Source organism: Anser brachyrhynchus (assembly GCF_964034855.1).
Source record: "Anser brachyrhynchus genome assembly, chromosome: 3".
NCBI lineage: Eukaryota > Metazoa > Chordata > Aves > Anseriformes > Anatidae > Anser > Anser brachyrhynchus.
The window spans coordinates 57,617,284-57,634,662 of NC_137696.1; the positions used below are offsets into that span (position 1 = coordinate 57,617,284).

The window sequence follows — 17,379 nt, forward strand, 5'->3', positions numbered from 1 at the left end:
AATTCTTTCAAAAATCGTTAAACTTGCGTTTAGGCTTATTACAATAATTTGTTAATAATTTGTAAGAACACGTTACTTATCTGGGGGTATGTAGAGCTTACAGTTTTGTGCTTTAAAATGGATGTGTGCTGGCTTTTTAACTGCTGTATTTCAGGGGGATTAGTTTATATGCTAGTCTGTGAATTTAGGCAGCTCATGGCTAGAGGGTGTGATAATGCTTAAATTGTCCCAGCAAGACTGAGAGGCTGGCTGCCAGTGTCCTGAAGGAAAAACTCAAACAGCGCTCAAGAAAGCGGCAATGCAAACACAGACGTGTGAGAACTGAAGGGTAGAATTTTACCTGCTTGCGTAGTAACGACTTCGTTATTTTCAGGCAGTGTGGAATTGCTGTGGATGAGGTTTCTGTCTGGCAATTGCGGTGATGTGATGTATGGGAGAATTCCAAGATTCACGATCTTTAAAACAAATGTGTTGTAATGTAACTGTTCTGGGCTTTACAAGTTTTCAGAAAAATAGGGAATTTCCCATGGGCATTTTAACATCTTACCATTCTTTTGGGACAGAGCTGTAAAATGAGCTTTCCTTTTCTTGTTGTAATTTTAAGTCAACATTTCTCCACTGCTCCCACCCCTCTAGGTTTCCTTCTACCTGGAAAGGATCCTGAGCTTTACTTCAGAAATAATTGCACATGTTGTTCTTTACATTCTTTGAGTATTGATTGGAGAGAAATTAGTTTTTTGTCTCTTAAGTTTGTGTTAAATTCCAAAAGAAGAAAAATACTGCAAAAGAGAGAGAGAGTTCTAAAGGTGCATTTTCAAATAAACTTTGAAAGGATATATACAATGAAGTGAGAAAGGAAAGGAATTACAGTAATCTTAGATCAGAAAAACTAGTCCTTAAAAATTTTAACGGAGGCACGCAGATAATGGAACATGTATGTTTAGGAAATCTTGATAAAACTGTAGAAAAATAGCATGTATATGTACCTAAAGGTATAATATAACATTTAATCAAGAAGGAGATTAACTTTTTTTTCAATTTTTTCCCTTTTTTTTTTTTAAACAGTTGAACAAACAGAACATTCTGCTGTAATTCTGAAGGAAGACACCCAAACTATGGAGACAAGTCCATCTGACTCAAGCACCAAAGATGGTGTAGATGCTGAGAAAGAGGATGCTCATATAGTTAAACAGTTGCCATCTTCGGAAGAAGATGCAGAAGACCTTGAACAAGCATCTGAGACACCATCATATGATCTGGGCTTTAAAAAGGTTTTTAAATTTGTTGGATTCAGATTCACAGTGAAGAAAGAGAAGACAGGAAAATCAGAACCAGTTCAGCTGCTTACTGTAAAAAAGGAAACACAAGTCACTGAGGGAGCTGATGATCAAAAAGAAGTCAGCTCAGAAGAAACAGTGATGCCTGAAGATGCACCCTCTGCAGAAGACAACGCCAAGGATGCACTGAAAAATGAAAAAACGGAAGATGAATCTCCTAAAACACCAGAAGCAAATGAGATTAGTTCTCAGTCATCTGCTTTAGCCAATGATACTGCATCACCATTAAGAAAATTTTTTTCTCAGGGATTGGCTGGATTTAGAAAAAAGAAGAGTTTTAGGAAGCCCAAAGAAGATGAACAACCATCTCCTACAAAAGAAGAAGAGCAAGAAAAAGAGGGGGCAACATTAACAACTGAAACCAGCGAAAAGGAGAAATCTGAGTCTGAGAAGCAAGTTGAAGAGAAGAGTGTGACCGCAGTAACCGTTGAAACACACGAGAAAGAACAAACAGAAGATGGAAAGCAAGAGTCTAAGACTGAAACAGCCATTGGAGTTGATGCAAGTGAGAAGGAAAAGCTACTAGAGCATGATGAGCAGGATGTAGTGACAACTGTTGCTACAAGTGCAAAGGAGGAAAAAGCTGAAGACGATCAAGAAGGTAAATTGGTAGAAGTCACAGAAAATATTGGTGAAACGGAAGAAAAAACTGAAGAAGGAGAGAGAGAAAGTGAAGTGACAGAGAAACCACTAATAACAATCCCTGTAATCACAGACAGGGTGAATGGAGAATTGAAGGCATCCTCGGAAGTCCTACCTGTAGGAGAAAATCTGGAGTCTACAGAGAAGTGTGAAGTAAGTGACAGAACTGAAATATCCTCCGAAGAGAAACTTGAAGCAGGATCTTCATTGGCAACTGAAATCTCTAGTGAAGAGTTTAAAAAGTCTGAAGAAATAGAAGGAAGTAAACCTGTGCCACTGGTGAAAGAAATGCTTGATGAAAAACCAGAGAGAGCAGAATTGAAAATTTCACCCGCAACAGATGTCACTGAAAAGTTAGAGGCACAAGGAGAAGCTCATGATAAAACCACAGAGAAGGCGGCAAGCAAAGGACACGAGACAGAACTGACTCTGGAGGCTGCTAGAGAAAAGTCCTTTTCTACTTCTGAACAGTCATTTGATACCGCGGATGATCAACGATCAGTCAAACCCACTGATGAAGGCAAAGTTGGTGTAGTTATGACTGATAGTACCAAACCAGGTGAAATAACCACAGAAATAACTCCTGAAGAAGCAGCAGGAAAGAGGCCTCCAGAGGGTATCACAAATGAAGCTGAACTGCTCTCTTCTCAAGAAAAAAATAAACTGCAAGGCAGTCCTTTAAAGAAACTCTTTACGGGTACTGGATTAAAAAAACTCTCTGGAAAGAAGCATAAAGGCAAAAGAGAAGAATCTAAGTTAGGGGAACAGGGAGAACTAACTCAACAGCTATCAGATTCCCCAGATAGCCCGGAAGAACAAAAGGTGGAGAGTTCTGCTTCTTCTCCTGAGGAGCTGAATGAAATTCCTTCTTTGGAAAAATCCGTAGATGGAATGCAGGTCTCTGAAAATGAAGATGCTGCAGTTTCAGATGTGGAGAGAAAAAGAGAAAGTGTTACTCCGTGGGCATCATTTAAAAAGATGGTGACTCCCAAGAAACGTGTCAGAAGACCTTCTGAAAGTGACAAAGAAGAAGAAATTGATAAGACAAAGAGTGCTGCAGTGTCTGCAACTGAAAATGCAGCTGAAGAAAATCAGGTAGAGTTAAAAGAAAATGGGATGGACCAGAAAACAGAGAAAGTCACAGAAGAGCCCAAAAGAAAGGTTGACACCTCTGTGTCTTGGGAAGCCTTTATATGTGTAGGTTCTTCAAAGAAAAGAGCCAGGAAATCATCATCATCTGATGAAGAAGCTGAGCATAAGTTTGGTCAAGATGGCCAAAAAATAGAAGAATCTGGACAGAGCAAAGAAACAGCAACAGATGCAATTCTTACTAGTTCTCAGGAGAGTGATCAAGGACAAGGGAATTCCTCTCCAGAACAAGCTGGAAGCCCATCTGAAGGCGAAGGTATTTCAACATGGGAGTCATTTAAAAGGTTAGTCACTCCAAGAAGGAAATCCAAAACCAGAATGGAAGAGAGAACTGAAGACTCTGTTGTGGGATCTAGCCTGGAACATTCAACATCGGATGGTGAGCCTGGAAAAGATGAATCATGGGTTCCATTTAGAAAACTTATGCCTGGCCGTAGGAAGAAAAAGTCAGATGGAAAGCCAGAACCAACGCATCTTAAACAAGCAAGAGAAGACATGGCAGAAACAACTGAGGAAGATTCAGATATTCCAGCTGTTGTTCCTTTGTCTGAATATGAAGCAGCAGAGCAAGAGAAAATTGAAGCCCAGAAAGTGAAAGATGCTGAAGCAATGAAAAAACAAACCTCAGAGGAAGAAGGAGCAGAAAAATTAGAAGACACCCTAGGAGTTAAGCAACCCAGTGAAGGGCTGGTACATGCAGTCACTGTTACTGTTGTGGAAGGGGAAAGAGCCGTTACCAGTATTGAAGAAAGGTCACCATCGTGGATATCTGCTGCTCTGACAGAGTGCATTGAGCAGGCAGAAGAAGAGGAAGAGAAAGAAACTGAGAAAGCATTTGAATCAGAAGTTGTTGTAGAACAAGCAGTGGTAGTTGCTAAGACAGTGCCAGAGATGAGAAAGGATCTAAGTGATGATACTGCAGCAAGTGAGTTAGAGTTAACCTCAGAGGCAGTGACGGCTCTGGAGGAGACAACTGAAGCTTCCTGTGCTGAGGAAACAGTGGAAGTATCCTTTGCTGAGGAGACAACCGAGATGGTTTCTGCTGTTTCACAGTTGTTAGAAACCCCAGATACTACAGAAGAAGTTACACCAGTACAAGAAGTAGAAGCCACTGAACAAAATTTGAAAGAATTAGAGAAGCAGACGCAAAAAGTTCTTCACGAAGTTGCTGAAAGAGTAAAATCATCAGAAGTAGCACAGCTGGTTAGTGAAAGAACCATGACACCAACTGTAGTTACAAAAGTGCAAGAAATTGAGTCAGAAGTGAAAGATGATGCTAAAGATGGGAAAGTTGCAGGTCAGGAAACAGTTTTGCTTGATCAGTCCTTGAAAAGAGCAGAACAGACAGAGGATGATGTCCAGCCCGTGGAAAGTGCAGAGAGCATTCAGGGCAGAGATAAAATTGAAGAGAGAGGACATGAAGGTTCAGAAAGTAGTGAAGTATCTGCTGCAATGAAAGAAAGTACAGAAGGATATGAAAATGTGGATGTATTGAGAGATGAAAGGCAGCGGCAGGCGTGTGAAGAAGTTGTAGAAGACCAAGAAATATCTGAAATGCAGAGGACAGTTGAGGAACCTTCATCACAAGACAGCAAAATAGTCACTCCCGAGGAAGAGCCATTAGCAAAGCAGGAGCCTTCAGAACAAGAGAAACTGCCACTAACAGAGTTAACAGTGGATGAGATGAGAGACGAATGTATTCCAGAAGTCCAGGCTGCAGTAAGTATTACATGAGATAGGAAGGTTGATCTGTCAAAGAAAAATTCAGCAAGTGTTAACTACTATACTTGGTTTAGAGCCAGGTTGTGGCAATAGTCCTGTCAAAGACCTTCCTTGTGCAGCACAAGGCACTTGAAGTTCGTTTTTAGTGAGACAGACACACAGATGTCCAGAAGGAGCAGCCACTGATGCTCATGTGCAGAGTGATGTGGATGCAATGGTTGCAGAAAGGGGGTGGGAGATGGTGTGCATGGATCAGAAGGTGCTGAAAACAATTGCCACTGGGGCTCCTGCACAGCACGCTGTGACTGAAGATATTATATGAAAACACATGATGCAGCTGTGATCCATATGATACCGTACACAGCAGGTGGCATCTTCAGTCATAGGCAGAGATACAGTTGTAGCTGAGACACTTCTGCAAAGGGAGGAAAAGAAATGACACCACTAACTCCATCTGTGTGCAGGAGTTATTGTGACTGATGTGTTCCTATCTTCTTACCTATGTCTCCACTATCTTTCTGGCTGTCTTGGTTTCAAGTGCTGTCAGCTGTCCCTTGCTTTAGGCTGCCCTTTGTTTCCTGAGCTGTGTCCTGACACACTGGATGTGCTGGGATCTTTGTGACCTGCTAATCTCAGTATCCTTCTTATAACATTCCTCTCCTCCTGGTCACATCTTCTGGTGCTTTCACCCAGAACATTCTCAGTCTCTCCCTGCTTGTACCCTTCTTTAAGGATCTGTTACGATTCTCCACAGGTGCAGAACAAGACCGAAGATGAAACCTCTGCCTTGGGGCTTCCAGGTGAAGAGCCCGTGAAGCTTGAAGGAGAGGGCGAAACTCTCACCACAAGACCAGTGTGCACAGAAGCAGTTGTCACTGTGGTCCCTGTTGAACCTGAAAGACAAGACAAAATTCCTGAGTTAGACTCACAAGAGCAAACTTGTACTGAAAGCATTCCGAGCACGGCACCTGCCCAGGGAGAGGAAGAAGATGCTGCGCTCCTTGGAGTAAAAAGCACAGAAGTCACTGCTGCTGAGGTCCCGACGCAGAATGAGGTAGAAACCTGTGCCCTTATCTCTGAAACCACAGCCTCAGAAGCAGCAGAAGCTGCTGAGCAGAGTGTGAGGGATGGGGATGATAGGCAGATAGTGGCAAAAGATCCTGTCCCCATCCTAGAGCCAAAATGCATAGAAACAACTGAAACCCTCGTCCAGAGTGATGAAACCAAAAGTGGCAAAATAGAAGATGCCATGCTCAAAACTGAAACACACTCACCAAGTGATAAGGCTCTCACTGAGGCCATGCCCCAGACTGAAGGAGACAGCACATCTAATGCAGCATCAACATGCCTAGCTATCACTGAAAATGGAAGCACTGCCCTCACTGACGTAAGTCCTAAGACAAGTGAAACGCTAAGCAGCTTAGTTGAAGAAAGGACTGCAGAAACAGAACAAGAACTTGTAGAAACCTCGAACTATCAAGGCTTTCAGAAAGAAGAAAGCATAAACGGGCAATTGATGGAAGGAGCCAAAGAAGTATTTGGATCTGGAGAACAGGAAGCAGTGAGGGGTGATGAATGTTGTTCAACAGCTGTCCAGCAAGAGGTTTTAACTGCGCGGGAGGAGGGCCCCGACTCAGACATCGTATTAGCTGAGAGCTTGGAGGCTCAGAAAATGCCTGTGCCTGTAGCAGCTGCAGCAGTTGAAGAGCATGTCGTGGCAGAAACCGTCACGCCCACAGACACAACAGCCGAAACTGCAGAGCCTTTGGCAACCACACCAGAGCAAATGGTTTCTGATGAGGTCCCATTTACCACCATTGACTCTTCAGGCAGTGAAACTGCAGAGCCTGGTAGGGCAGAAGCACCCCAGCCTCAACTAAGTCCCGCTTACATGAATGGAATACCAGAGAGTCCCCAGAGCACGGGACTACCCGAACAGCCTGCTGCTCCTTTAAGTGATGGTCTCTCCCTCACCCACACAGAATTTGAGGCGGATGTTGTTCCTTCTGGGACTATAGAGTCCCAGAGTACAGAAATTGTACTGAATGTCATCCAGACGGCCGTTAACAAACTTGCAGAAACAGAAGAGGCCTTTGAGTCAGAGCAGCACATTAAGACCATAGGGAAGAGCCCATCAGGTACAATTATACCTGAACTTCTGGAAAACATGCATGTGGATCACCAGTTCCTGGTAAAAAAGGAAGAGATATCAAGTATGGAACAAGAGCTCCAGCAATCCAAAGTAGAGAAACATGCTGCATTAATAGAGTCTGCAGAAATTCATGCAACTGTAGGAAAAACAAAAGACATGCTGTTAACTTGTGAGGTGCTGGAAGATGGACAAAGTCAGAATTCTCTAAGTATTGTGCCTACCCCTGAAGACATTTCAAAGGAAAGTGTAAGACTTCAGAAATCAGCATTAGAGCTAAGTACTTCAGAAGACTCAACCAAAGACCCTCTAGATGTACACCCACTAAAACTGAAGGAAAAGGAGATTGGGCAGGTTACAGAAATCTCAGACCAACATATAGGTCAGCAAACGTGTGCAGAAAGGGAGGAAGAACAATGTCACCTACCGGTGGAGGACGGGAAGATGCAGACGTGGCAAGATGATGGTTGCCAAGAAGGCACGTCTTGTGATGGTGCACAAAGTCAGAACTCCTTGGCTCCCGGGGCCTTGAATGTAAGTAGCAATTTTAGCCAGCAATTTCTTTTTCTCCCCAAAGTAGATTTTGCGCTCTCTACAACTGTTGTCTCTCTCCTCTTTTTTTTTTAATTCCAGTGAAAGACAAGTGCTCCCCTTTTCAACCAACAGGCCACAGATTTCCCTACTCTGACTACTTTACACCTTGTTAGTTTTCTGTACAGCTGTGCTCACATTAAAGGCCTTTGTCTTGACCTGTGGTTTAGGGTGATATTTCTGGGAGGCAGAACATGTAGTTTCCAGTTTTCCAAGATACGTTAAACACATGCCATACAGATGTGTATAAGATTTAATCCACAGACTTTTTTTTTTAATTTATCCTAAAGGAGGTGAGTGTTGCCTTCCATGGTAAACTTGAAGTGCCTCATTCCCAAAGCTCTTTATACTTCAGTGAAATCCAAATCAGAAAAGGTGATAGGTATAGTCTTTCTCTTAGCTATTTACTGTTATGCTTAACAAAGCCACATGACTGTCTTTAAATCCATTTCTAAAGCTGCTTGGGAAAGATAATAAGGTGTTTTTGAGAGAGTAAGTTGACATTAATACTTTTTTTTTCTACTGTCTTCTTACTTTCAGATGTGCTAAGTATCCACGTGGCATTTGGAGAGATGCTGGTCCTAGAGAACAACTGACAATCCTGTGACAGAACCAGGAGCTTAATTCACTACCCTTTATTCTTGGATGTTAACATCTGCTCTTTTGAAGACTTCACGTTTTTTGTCATTGTCATTAAAAAACAATGCCTTTAATGTTGGGTATATCTACACGTGTTCCATTCAAAGGTCATTTGCCTCTGCCCAAAATATCCCGTTTAGACTGGAAATGCACAACCGAGTGAATGGACAGACCACTAAAATTTGTGCCACAGTTATTACCGTCCCCTCACTTAACGCGTCCTGTCTCTGCCCTGACTTCTTGAATCCCTTCATTCATCCCAAAATCTCCTACCTCCTTTCTGCAGTCTCCCTTACCCCCAAACATCTTCCGTAGCTGCCTTGATCCGACCTACGAGCGGCCACAGCTGCTGCTCAACTTCTGTGCTGAGGGGAAAGAGGAGAGCTGACTGATGAGAACACACGAGACTTCTGGCTGACTAGCAGACGTGTCTAGCAAACAGCAGGAACTGGATCACGCACAAATCCTTGAGCAAGATGCTCAAGATTTCTGCCTTTCAGTCCCATTCAGGTATCTCCATCCATCCTTCAGTTGTGTTTGTGCAGGCCTGATTTAGTCAGAAATTACTTCTACAGTGTAGCTTGAAAGGAGATTGAGAATGCTCTTTTTCTGTTGTTCAAGACTTCAGGTTTCAGGACTGGACTGTAATGTGTTGAATATTTATATGTATGTCTTAAACCCAGTTCTGATTTTATTGTAGAGCTATGATACTTCTGTACCGTTTAGGCGTACCCTTAAAGGAATTTTGTAGAGTAGCCTGGAGAGGAAATTGATACTGGTGGAGTGGAATTTGATAACATGTAGTTTCCTATTTATTGTTCCAGGTTTTTCCCTTTGTAAAATCTCTCCAAAACTTGGCTGTCATGCTTTGAATATTTATATGTATATCCTAAGCCCAGTTCCGATTTTAATGTAGAACTATGGTATTTCTAAAGACAAAAGGAGAGCCCTGACCTGTGTCAGATCCAACTGTGTTGACCAACGTCACTTCAGCTTGCAGTCCTCCCAGGTTTCTGAGAACCCTCCAGACTTAGTATTTCCCTGCTGTCTTACTCATACAGCAACCCCAGCTGTACCACAACACCCAAATCACACCCTGCTCAGTCCTGGTCACTGCCCCATTCATCCCCAAGCCTTTACCTCCACCCACACCATCTAACATCCAGGCAGGTAATGAATTCTGCTTTGGATTGCAAAAGACAGAAGTTTGGGGTGCTGAGGTCCTGGGATGTCCGTCCCTAACAGGAGTAGGTCTTCCCTTTTGTTGTTTACATTAAAATCAAACACGGGGTACCAGTCACAGCTCTGATTTCTAAAGTGAAGGTTACAGATCGCACTTTGTGAAACCGATGCCCACCAAGTTGAACAATAGCTCACTATCCTACCTGTATAGTAATTTATTTTAAAAACAACTTTTAGTGTACAAATGCTCTTGTTACGGCAGGTGCTTGCCTCTCCTCGGGGCTGCACATACAGCAAGCAATGCGACTGATTGCACTGGTGTGATTGCACCATCTGGTGCTGCCCTGTGTGGAAGCATCAAAAGATTTTTCCTTACCTCAGAGCAAATTATATAAATATTTAAAGCCAAACAATGTGGTTTCAAACAATCCAGTCTGTCTTTGTCCATTGTTAGTGGCAGCTTTCCCCCTTAGCTTTGGGCAATTCCAACAAATTCTGTTGGTTTCCACAGGTTTAAGTTGGCTTGCAAGTTAATCATGCTCTTAATAACACCTCACAAGTGCAAACTTGGCTGAATTTGTACAAATTGTGTACCTATGTACGTTAAGCCATATTGCAATGACTGCAGCAGGTAAAATGAGATAACAATAGCATGACCTGTGTAATCCTGATTCCTATGTTTGTAGTTCCAAAGCTGTTAATAATATGTAAAGTTAATTCTTGTCTGAACCTCATTTAAATAAAGCTAGCTTTATCACAATGTAAATTGTCTGTTGGTAGTAATTGGGCAGGCAAGTGCTTAAACTTGCTTGTTTTCTCCATTAATCCAGGGCCTAGGTAAGCAATGCAACAACCGTAACTATAAAACAAATACAAAGGCTTCTTGTAACTGACAGCTAAGAATATATATTGCACCTGAACCCATGCTAACGGTGCAAGGAGCATGACTCCGTCTAAATATCCTACTTTGTTCCAGCATATTGCTTTGGCCTCTGAAACTCTCATTTGAGACTGTGACTTCTGGCTTGTGCTTAAAAGCTTGAAGCTTTCTTTAATCCAATGTATTGGGTTACTGAATTTGATTTTGTGTTTTTAACGTAGATTTTCATTGATTAAATAAAATACAACTACAAATTTGTTTTAATGTGTGTATGTGTTTTTTTTTTTCAGCTTGCTTACTGTAAGTTATTTTGATGGTTGCTTAATCTTCAGAGTTAGATTTGCTCCTGACGATTCATTTGTTGTTGACTGACCTTCAGCTTTTGATGTGAATTAATGGAGCTAATTGCAGAATTAAATGGCAACTTGGGTATAAGTTTCTATAAAATATGCATGTACTATTAAGATACTTCAGAAAACTGTGAAGAAAGAAAAAAAAATCCATTAAATTCAAGATAGATAATAGTATTCAGCGAGCCAGAATGAAAAATCAGTAAATCACGTGCCTTGTATAGACTCACACTTGAACTCATTTTGTAAAAGCTATGTTTGTGTTCTTGTCTCAGCCATGAAGCTGAGATGCTAAATTCATTATCAGCAAACACCTGCGCTGGTCACAGTAAATGCAGACACAAGTCCTCTGCCCATCCTTGTGCAAGGTTTGTGCATTTATGATATCCTGGTACTCGTTAATATGAAGGTCCCTGAACAAGCATCAGTGCAGGGACTGGCGACCAAGCCACCTGAATCAGCAGGAGGCTGTTTTGTTGGAAATAGCTTGAGTATCCTGCCTGTTAGCTCAAGCTCTGGAAGCAGGTCTGGCTCTCCCGTTCAGACCTGGAGCATATGGGAGGCAGCTGTGCTCGCGGAGGAACCTGCACAGCCTGGATACAGCAAGTGCCTGGGGACGGGCCGGCAGCTTGCCAGAAACAGGATGCCTGAGATGGTCGCGTCTGGATGCCGAATGCTGGATGTTTGTCGGTCACACAGCCACGTGGGAGGGGAGCGGGCCTGAGGAGGCTGGCGGCCCTGCAAGGAAAGGTATGGTTTGGTACGAGGAGCAATGAGGAATTGTGGCCCAGTGGGACCGGCAGCACAGCGTGTCAAGTCCTGGCTTCTTGGTGATGGACGAGCAGTGGCAAAAGAAGGGGTGTGAACACATCTAAGATGCTGCTAGCAAGGTGGAAGCTTGGCCACCACAATATTTATATCTAATTTAGGGCTGATGGCATTTCTAGTTGGACGCTAAGTTTAGTCTTTACAAAAGAGAGAATGAAAAATAACAGTAAAGAATTCAGGAATGTTCTGATCTACTCATTGCTATGTACAACATAAAAAAATAAAAAATAGGCAAACAAAGCAATCCCACCACCGCCACCCCCAGAAATGCCACCAAATTGAAGTGAGTTCCCTTTGTGTGTGCGTGGATAGAAAACTAGCTTTACAAGAAATAAAGTTGATCAATAAAACCTAAATGCAGCAGAAGGCCACAGTGTAACTTCTGTGATGAAGACCTTGTTAAAGAATATGCTCATACATACCAGCGTAAGTAATAAGAATAATCTGTTCATATCTTTAAAGTTATACTTAGCAATGAATTGAAAATGCTGTGAAGATAGTGATTTCCCTTTCTGCAGGAGGCGGTGGGAGTGGCATCTTTTAAAATTTGATAAAAACAAGAAATATAAAAGTATCTGAACAACCAATTCTGACCTTTAAAGAATAAAGTTCAGTGTAGCTCTATTTTTCCCCTCATGGCTATTTTCTTGAGTAATAGAAAGGGAGATACTGAGAATAGATAATGGGTTTAGATAAAGGGGTCTGGATAACTGGATAATCTACTATAGATAAAGGGCATGGACCAAAGTTTAGAAGGTTACATTTGAATTTTAAATGAGTTAGACTGAAATATTAATGATTCTTATGCTTAGAAGAGCTTAAAATAGGCTGTTGAAAGAGGAGCGCTGAGGTTAGCCCGTTTTAATGTTCCGGTGAGAAATCTCTGCTTGATTCTGCTGTGAGCTCAAAATGTAACCAAATCATGGGAACAGAGCACCAGTAACAAAAAAAAGATACTCTGATTTTAAGCAAAGAAAATAAAGTAGGGGGAGTAGTAGTGATCACGCATGGAGAATTAACATTTTTCCCCAGGCTGGGAGGAGGTGATCTGTGCTGAAGAAGGGACACCTCTCAGGGAACATGTGTGAAAGGTAACTATCCTACCAGACTCCTTGCCAAAAACCTGGTGAAAGTTTATATGGATAGAAAGGGAACACTGCATTAATTCATGGAAGAAAATCCACTGAGAGATTTCAAATATGCAGAAGGCACACCTGAGTCAGGAAATCCCAAAACTGAGTCTGTGAAAATATAAAGGGAAGTACCACATATGCTCGTCATGTACTTACACCCTGCCTCACGTACCCGCTTAGAGCCGCTGTCTGTGACAGGATCTAATGTTACAGTTGTGCTTTGTAGTATATCGCTATTGCACTCTTACCTGCTGGAGCACTTTGGAATCAACACATGCCTGAAGTTAGCATGAGGCAGAAGAAAATGGGTTGTTTTTCCTGACTCACTGTCCACATTGCTTGTCACTGAGGCTGTCTGACGCTTGTGCTTTCCCCTTCCCTCAGGAGGTAGTTATTTCTGCTCTGCCTCTCGGGAATGGCAATGGCTGCTGGTTGTGCTGCTGTTCAGAGGTTGTACCCAGAAACTGAGGGAGTTAAGTTCTGCTTTGACTCGCCACCTGCCTCCAAACCTTCCTGTCACCAGCATTTCTGGCAGGTTTTGTTCTCTCTCTGCCCAAGATATTGCTTAGAGACAGCTTTTGGTCAGAGACACATTGATTTCCCCTATGGGTAAGCCCTCTGTGGTCTGATGAGGATGACAGTAATTGAAGCCCTCCTTAGATGTGTAACTACATCTACCTACCTCTCAGAAGTATCTCATAATCCTGGTAACAAAACACTACAGCCCTCCATTTACTAGATTATGAACTAATATTTATCCAGAAAAGCTAGAAGGGCTCTGCATCAGACCATGGCACCTGCTCCTTCCACTGCCAGAGAAGCAGGCATCATAATCTCTCTGCATCCAACAGGAGTCCTCTTCTCTGCCCCAGTATTCCCTCCAAGTAAATCATTCCCTCAGAGAAGGAAAGGACACTAATGCTCACACAGCAGCTGAATGTAGACCAACTCTTTAGTAGCTCTGTAATTGAGGATGACTAAGGTACCACATGCACTACAGACATTAAGCACAAGCTGTTCAACAGAGTTCAGAGGATAAGCTTTTTCTGTGCCAGGTGTTTTCAAGACATTACCATTGCTTCTGTAGTAATACTGCTGACACCAGGAGCGTCTGTCTCTTCTGCGGCCTCAGATGTAGCAGATTCCTGGTGCCACGTGGGCTGACTACAGCATCCTCTGTTGTTCAAAGATTTGCAGTCCTTGGCTCACACCTTGCCATTTGTTAACAATGCTTAATTCAAACAGGTGTGGAGAAAGGGTATCATATTCTTACTTCGGCAAACAAGAAAGATCTGAGTTCCCTTCGTTTACTTTTAACCAAATCTACGGACATCTGTTAGTTATTCAACTAAGGGCAACTTCTAATCATCATAAACACACGGACACCGGGAAAGGGGGAAAATCAGAGAAACAATGATAGGTGGAAGAACCTTTGTAACCTAATCAGTGAAAACCTAATCAGCGATAATTACAGCACACTGAATTGGCTGTTTCCTAAGACCATTCGTGGATGAGACCATTGTCTCAGGTGTGAAACCCACCAGGATGAGTCAACAGGGAAACTCCCCAGAAAACTGCCAACTGAAACTGCTAAGGGACGGATGGGATGCAGGAGGAAGAGCATTTGGGGACTGTATAAAACCGACTACAGGATGTTTGAAGGGGACTGTAGGAAGGGTTTAAGAATTAGGGGGTGTTTAGTGAGAGGAACAAAGGTGGGGAAAGGAAATAAGGCAGACTAGAGAGGAACAACTGTAGGAAAAGGATAGAGGTAAGAAAGGGCTGTTTGAATGTAAAGGTGGCTGATCAGCAGCTTGTCAGACTGAGCCCTGTGCTTAATCAGCACAATCAGTCCCCTACCCTGTGTAAATCTGATTTCTGGCTGCTTTCTGCATGGCCTTGCTGTGTGCTCTGCACGTGCAGGTGTGAACACCGCAGGCAGGAGCAGAGGTCTGTGTGCCAGCAGCTGGGTGAGCCACGGCCTCGGGGCTTCTGGGTGCTGCTGCCAGTGGCTGGAGTAGGGCAGAGGGCTGGGGGCTGCTACTGGACAGGCTGAGGGCCCAAAGCCCACAGCAGGAGCAACCCACGTGTTGTGGGGGCCACATTGCAGTAGCAGACTCCAATCCTGATCAGTGGGAAAGGAGGAGCAGGATCAGGCCACCCATGCTGTGGGCATGCAGCTGGGTGCTGGTAGAGACAGAGCTTTCTCTCTGTGTTAACCTCTGTGCCTGGGCATTTATGTATTTGTGTGTGTGTGCTCACTGACAGGACATGCTCAGGCTCTGTCTCCTCACTGGACCTGGGGACGCGGAGCTGCAGCAGCCTCCCACCATCCACTGGTACAGGCAGTGCTGGGGCCCAGAGAGTGGCTGCCCCTAGGCCTTGAACTTCCCTCGCGTAGCTGGAACATGGTGTGCAGGGAACATCCAGCATTTTCCCCCCCGTAAATCATTTCTGCCACCCAGCTGTTGGCTCGTGTCTCTCTCCTGGCAGCTCTGCTGACAGACAGTGCGGGCAGGACCCCCCAGAGGCTCATTGCCCCTTCCCCACCTGGCCTCACCTGAGGCCAGACTGTCTCGACACCTGTGGATGCCGTTTGTGGCAGCCTGCAGCACCTCCTGCCTCCAGCACCTCTTTCTGCAGGAACTGGGTGCTCAGGAAAAGGAAAAGCTTCTCCTTCAGGAAAGGCTGCTCCTCTCCCGAGTGCTGGATTTACCGCCCTTACTCCAGCTGCTCCAAGACAGGGGCAGCGAGGGCCCGTTCTGCCCACCTGGGCTGGCCAGAGCAGCCTCTGGGACACCAGGTGCCTGCCTCTGCCACGGGCTGCTGGACAGCGAGCCAGGAGGCCCGGGTGGCTGCGCTGGTGTGACTGCACCATCTAGTGCTGTCCTCCGCATGCTTGCAGCCGGGCCTTCTGCCGGCAGGAGGCTCAGCTGGTTTCTCACAGGTCAACACGAATTGTACCCGTGGTGGTTTTACCCAGCTGGGCAGCTGAGCTCCATCACAGCTGCTTTCCCACTGCCTCTCCTCAAAGGGAAAGGGGGAGAAAATATGATGGAAAGGGCTCAAGGGTTGAGATAAGGACGGGAAGATCACTCAACAATTATTGTCACGGGCAAAACAGACTCAGAGTAGGGAGATTAATGCAATTTATTGACTATTACTAACAAGCTAGAGCAGTGAGAGACTAAAAGCAAATTAAAACCACCTTCTCCCCATCCACCCTCTTCTACCTCCTTCCCCCAAGCAGCGTAAGGGAACAGGGAATGGGGGCTGCGGTCAGTCCCCGAGGCTTCGTCTCCGCCGCTCCCTCAGGGTCCCTCCCTGCCCCTGCTCCCCGTGGGGTCCCTCCCACGGGATGCCGTCCTGCCCGAACTGAGCCTGCGGGGGCTGCCCACAGGCAGCAGCTCTTCAGGAACTGCTCCCACACGGCTCCGTACCACGGGGTCCATCCCCCAGGAGCAAACTGCTCCAGCACGGGTCCCCCACGGGCGGCAGCTCCCCCCAGACCCCCTGCTCCTGCGTGGGCTTCCTCTCCGCGGGCTGCAGCTCCGGCCCGGGGCCTGCTCCTGCGGGGGCTCTCCATGGGCCGCAGCCTCCTCCAGGCCACATCCACCTGCTCCACCGGGGGCTCCTCCACGGGCTGCAGCGTGGAGATCTGCTCCGTGTGGGACCCGTGGGCTGCAGGGGGACAGCCTGCTCCACCAGGGGCCTCTCCACAGCCCGCAGGGGAACTGCTGCTGTGTGCCTGGAGCACCTCCTGCCCTCCTGCTGCACTGACCTGGGGGGCTGCAGGGCTGCTTCTCACTCCTCTCTCCCAGCTGCTGTTGTGCAGCAGTTTTTTTTCTTCCCCTTTCTTAAATCTGCTCACACAGAGGCACAAACAACATCAATTACTGGCTTGGATCTGCCCAGTGGTGAGTCCCTTATGAAGAAAGCTGGGTCTGCCCCTTAACTGACATGGGGCAGCTTCTGGCCTCATCTCACAGAGGCCACCCCTGTAGCCCCTGTCTACCAAAACCTTGCCACGTAAGCCCAATACAACACCTCAAGCACACCTACACCTAGAGCAGTATCTGAGGCATCATTGCCACAGAAATCAGGTCCTGGACTCTTGCAATGCTATTGCTAATGTGGAAACCCAACCAGAAGCCAGCACTCAAGGCTGCCCAGGCAGGAGTGAGGCTGGAATGGGCTCCCTGGAGCAGAGTGACTTCTGCAGCCCCAGTTACAGGGGTCCTCGTGGCTGTTTCTGCAGGAAACTTCTTGTTTCATAAATAACCCAAAAGCTGGAGAAATTGATGTTGCAAAAGCAGCAACTACTTCAAGCCACTGTCTTTGCTGTTACATGAGCTCTCGTCCAGCTTGGAAAGTCGTTAAAGAGGAAAAAGAATCACAGCATCAGCTTGCATTGGTAATGTGTGTGCATAAGATGCACATGTAGAATAATAAGCTACTTCAGTGGTCTCTAGCAGAAAAAATCCAGACTCAGCTTTAGATTATGAGCTGTGTTCAGTACCAGTGTGGATCAAGTCAGGAGGAAATAAGGCAGTGTTGGAAATAAATGCCTGTGGCTGTTCCCTCAACTCCTGTCAGGTGCTGCCCTAGCACACAGCTCTTGCTAAGGCCAGGTGCTGGCTGGTAGCAGCCCTGTTCATCTCAGTAAGAGCAGCACATGCATGGGGTACCAAGGGCAGAAGGGGACAAGGTCTGCTCTCGTTGCACCTTTGCAAGAGTAACTCCTTGGTAGTTTCTGATCAAAGCCTTCTGAAGTGGT

General features: G+C 45.1%; 1 protein-coding gene and 1 long non-coding RNA gene across 4 annotated transcripts in view; one reads left to right on the plus strand and one right to left on the minus strand.

The window, feature by feature from the left end:
• Nucleotides 1–10,549, plus strand: part of AKAP12 (A-kinase anchoring protein 12) — a 30,292-nt gene extending 19,743 nt beyond the window's left edge. For all 3 annotated transcript variants that reach the window (XM_080585788.1, XM_080585790.1, XM_080585789.1), the window contains 3 exons: nucleotides 1,066–4,847; nucleotides 5,605–7,533; nucleotides 8,131–10,549. In XM_080585788.1, coding sequence (XP_080441914.1) covers nucleotides 1,066–4,847; nucleotides 5,605–7,533; nucleotides 8,131–8,139 — 5,720 coding nt within the window. In that variant the 3' untranslated portion in view covers nucleotides 8,140–10,549. The remainder of the gene's footprint in view (nucleotides 1–1,065; nucleotides 4,848–5,604; nucleotides 7,534–8,130) is intronic.
• Nucleotides 9,991–14,873, minus strand: LOC308192337. Its single transcript, XR_013948733.1, has 2 exons — nucleotides 12,851–14,873; nucleotides 9,991–11,379 (listed from the first exon to the last, which is right to left on the minus strand). It is a non-coding gene; the product is annotated as an uncharacterized lncRNA (long non-coding RNA).
• Between the last annotated feature and the right edge of the window lie 2,506 nt (nucleotides 14,874–17,379).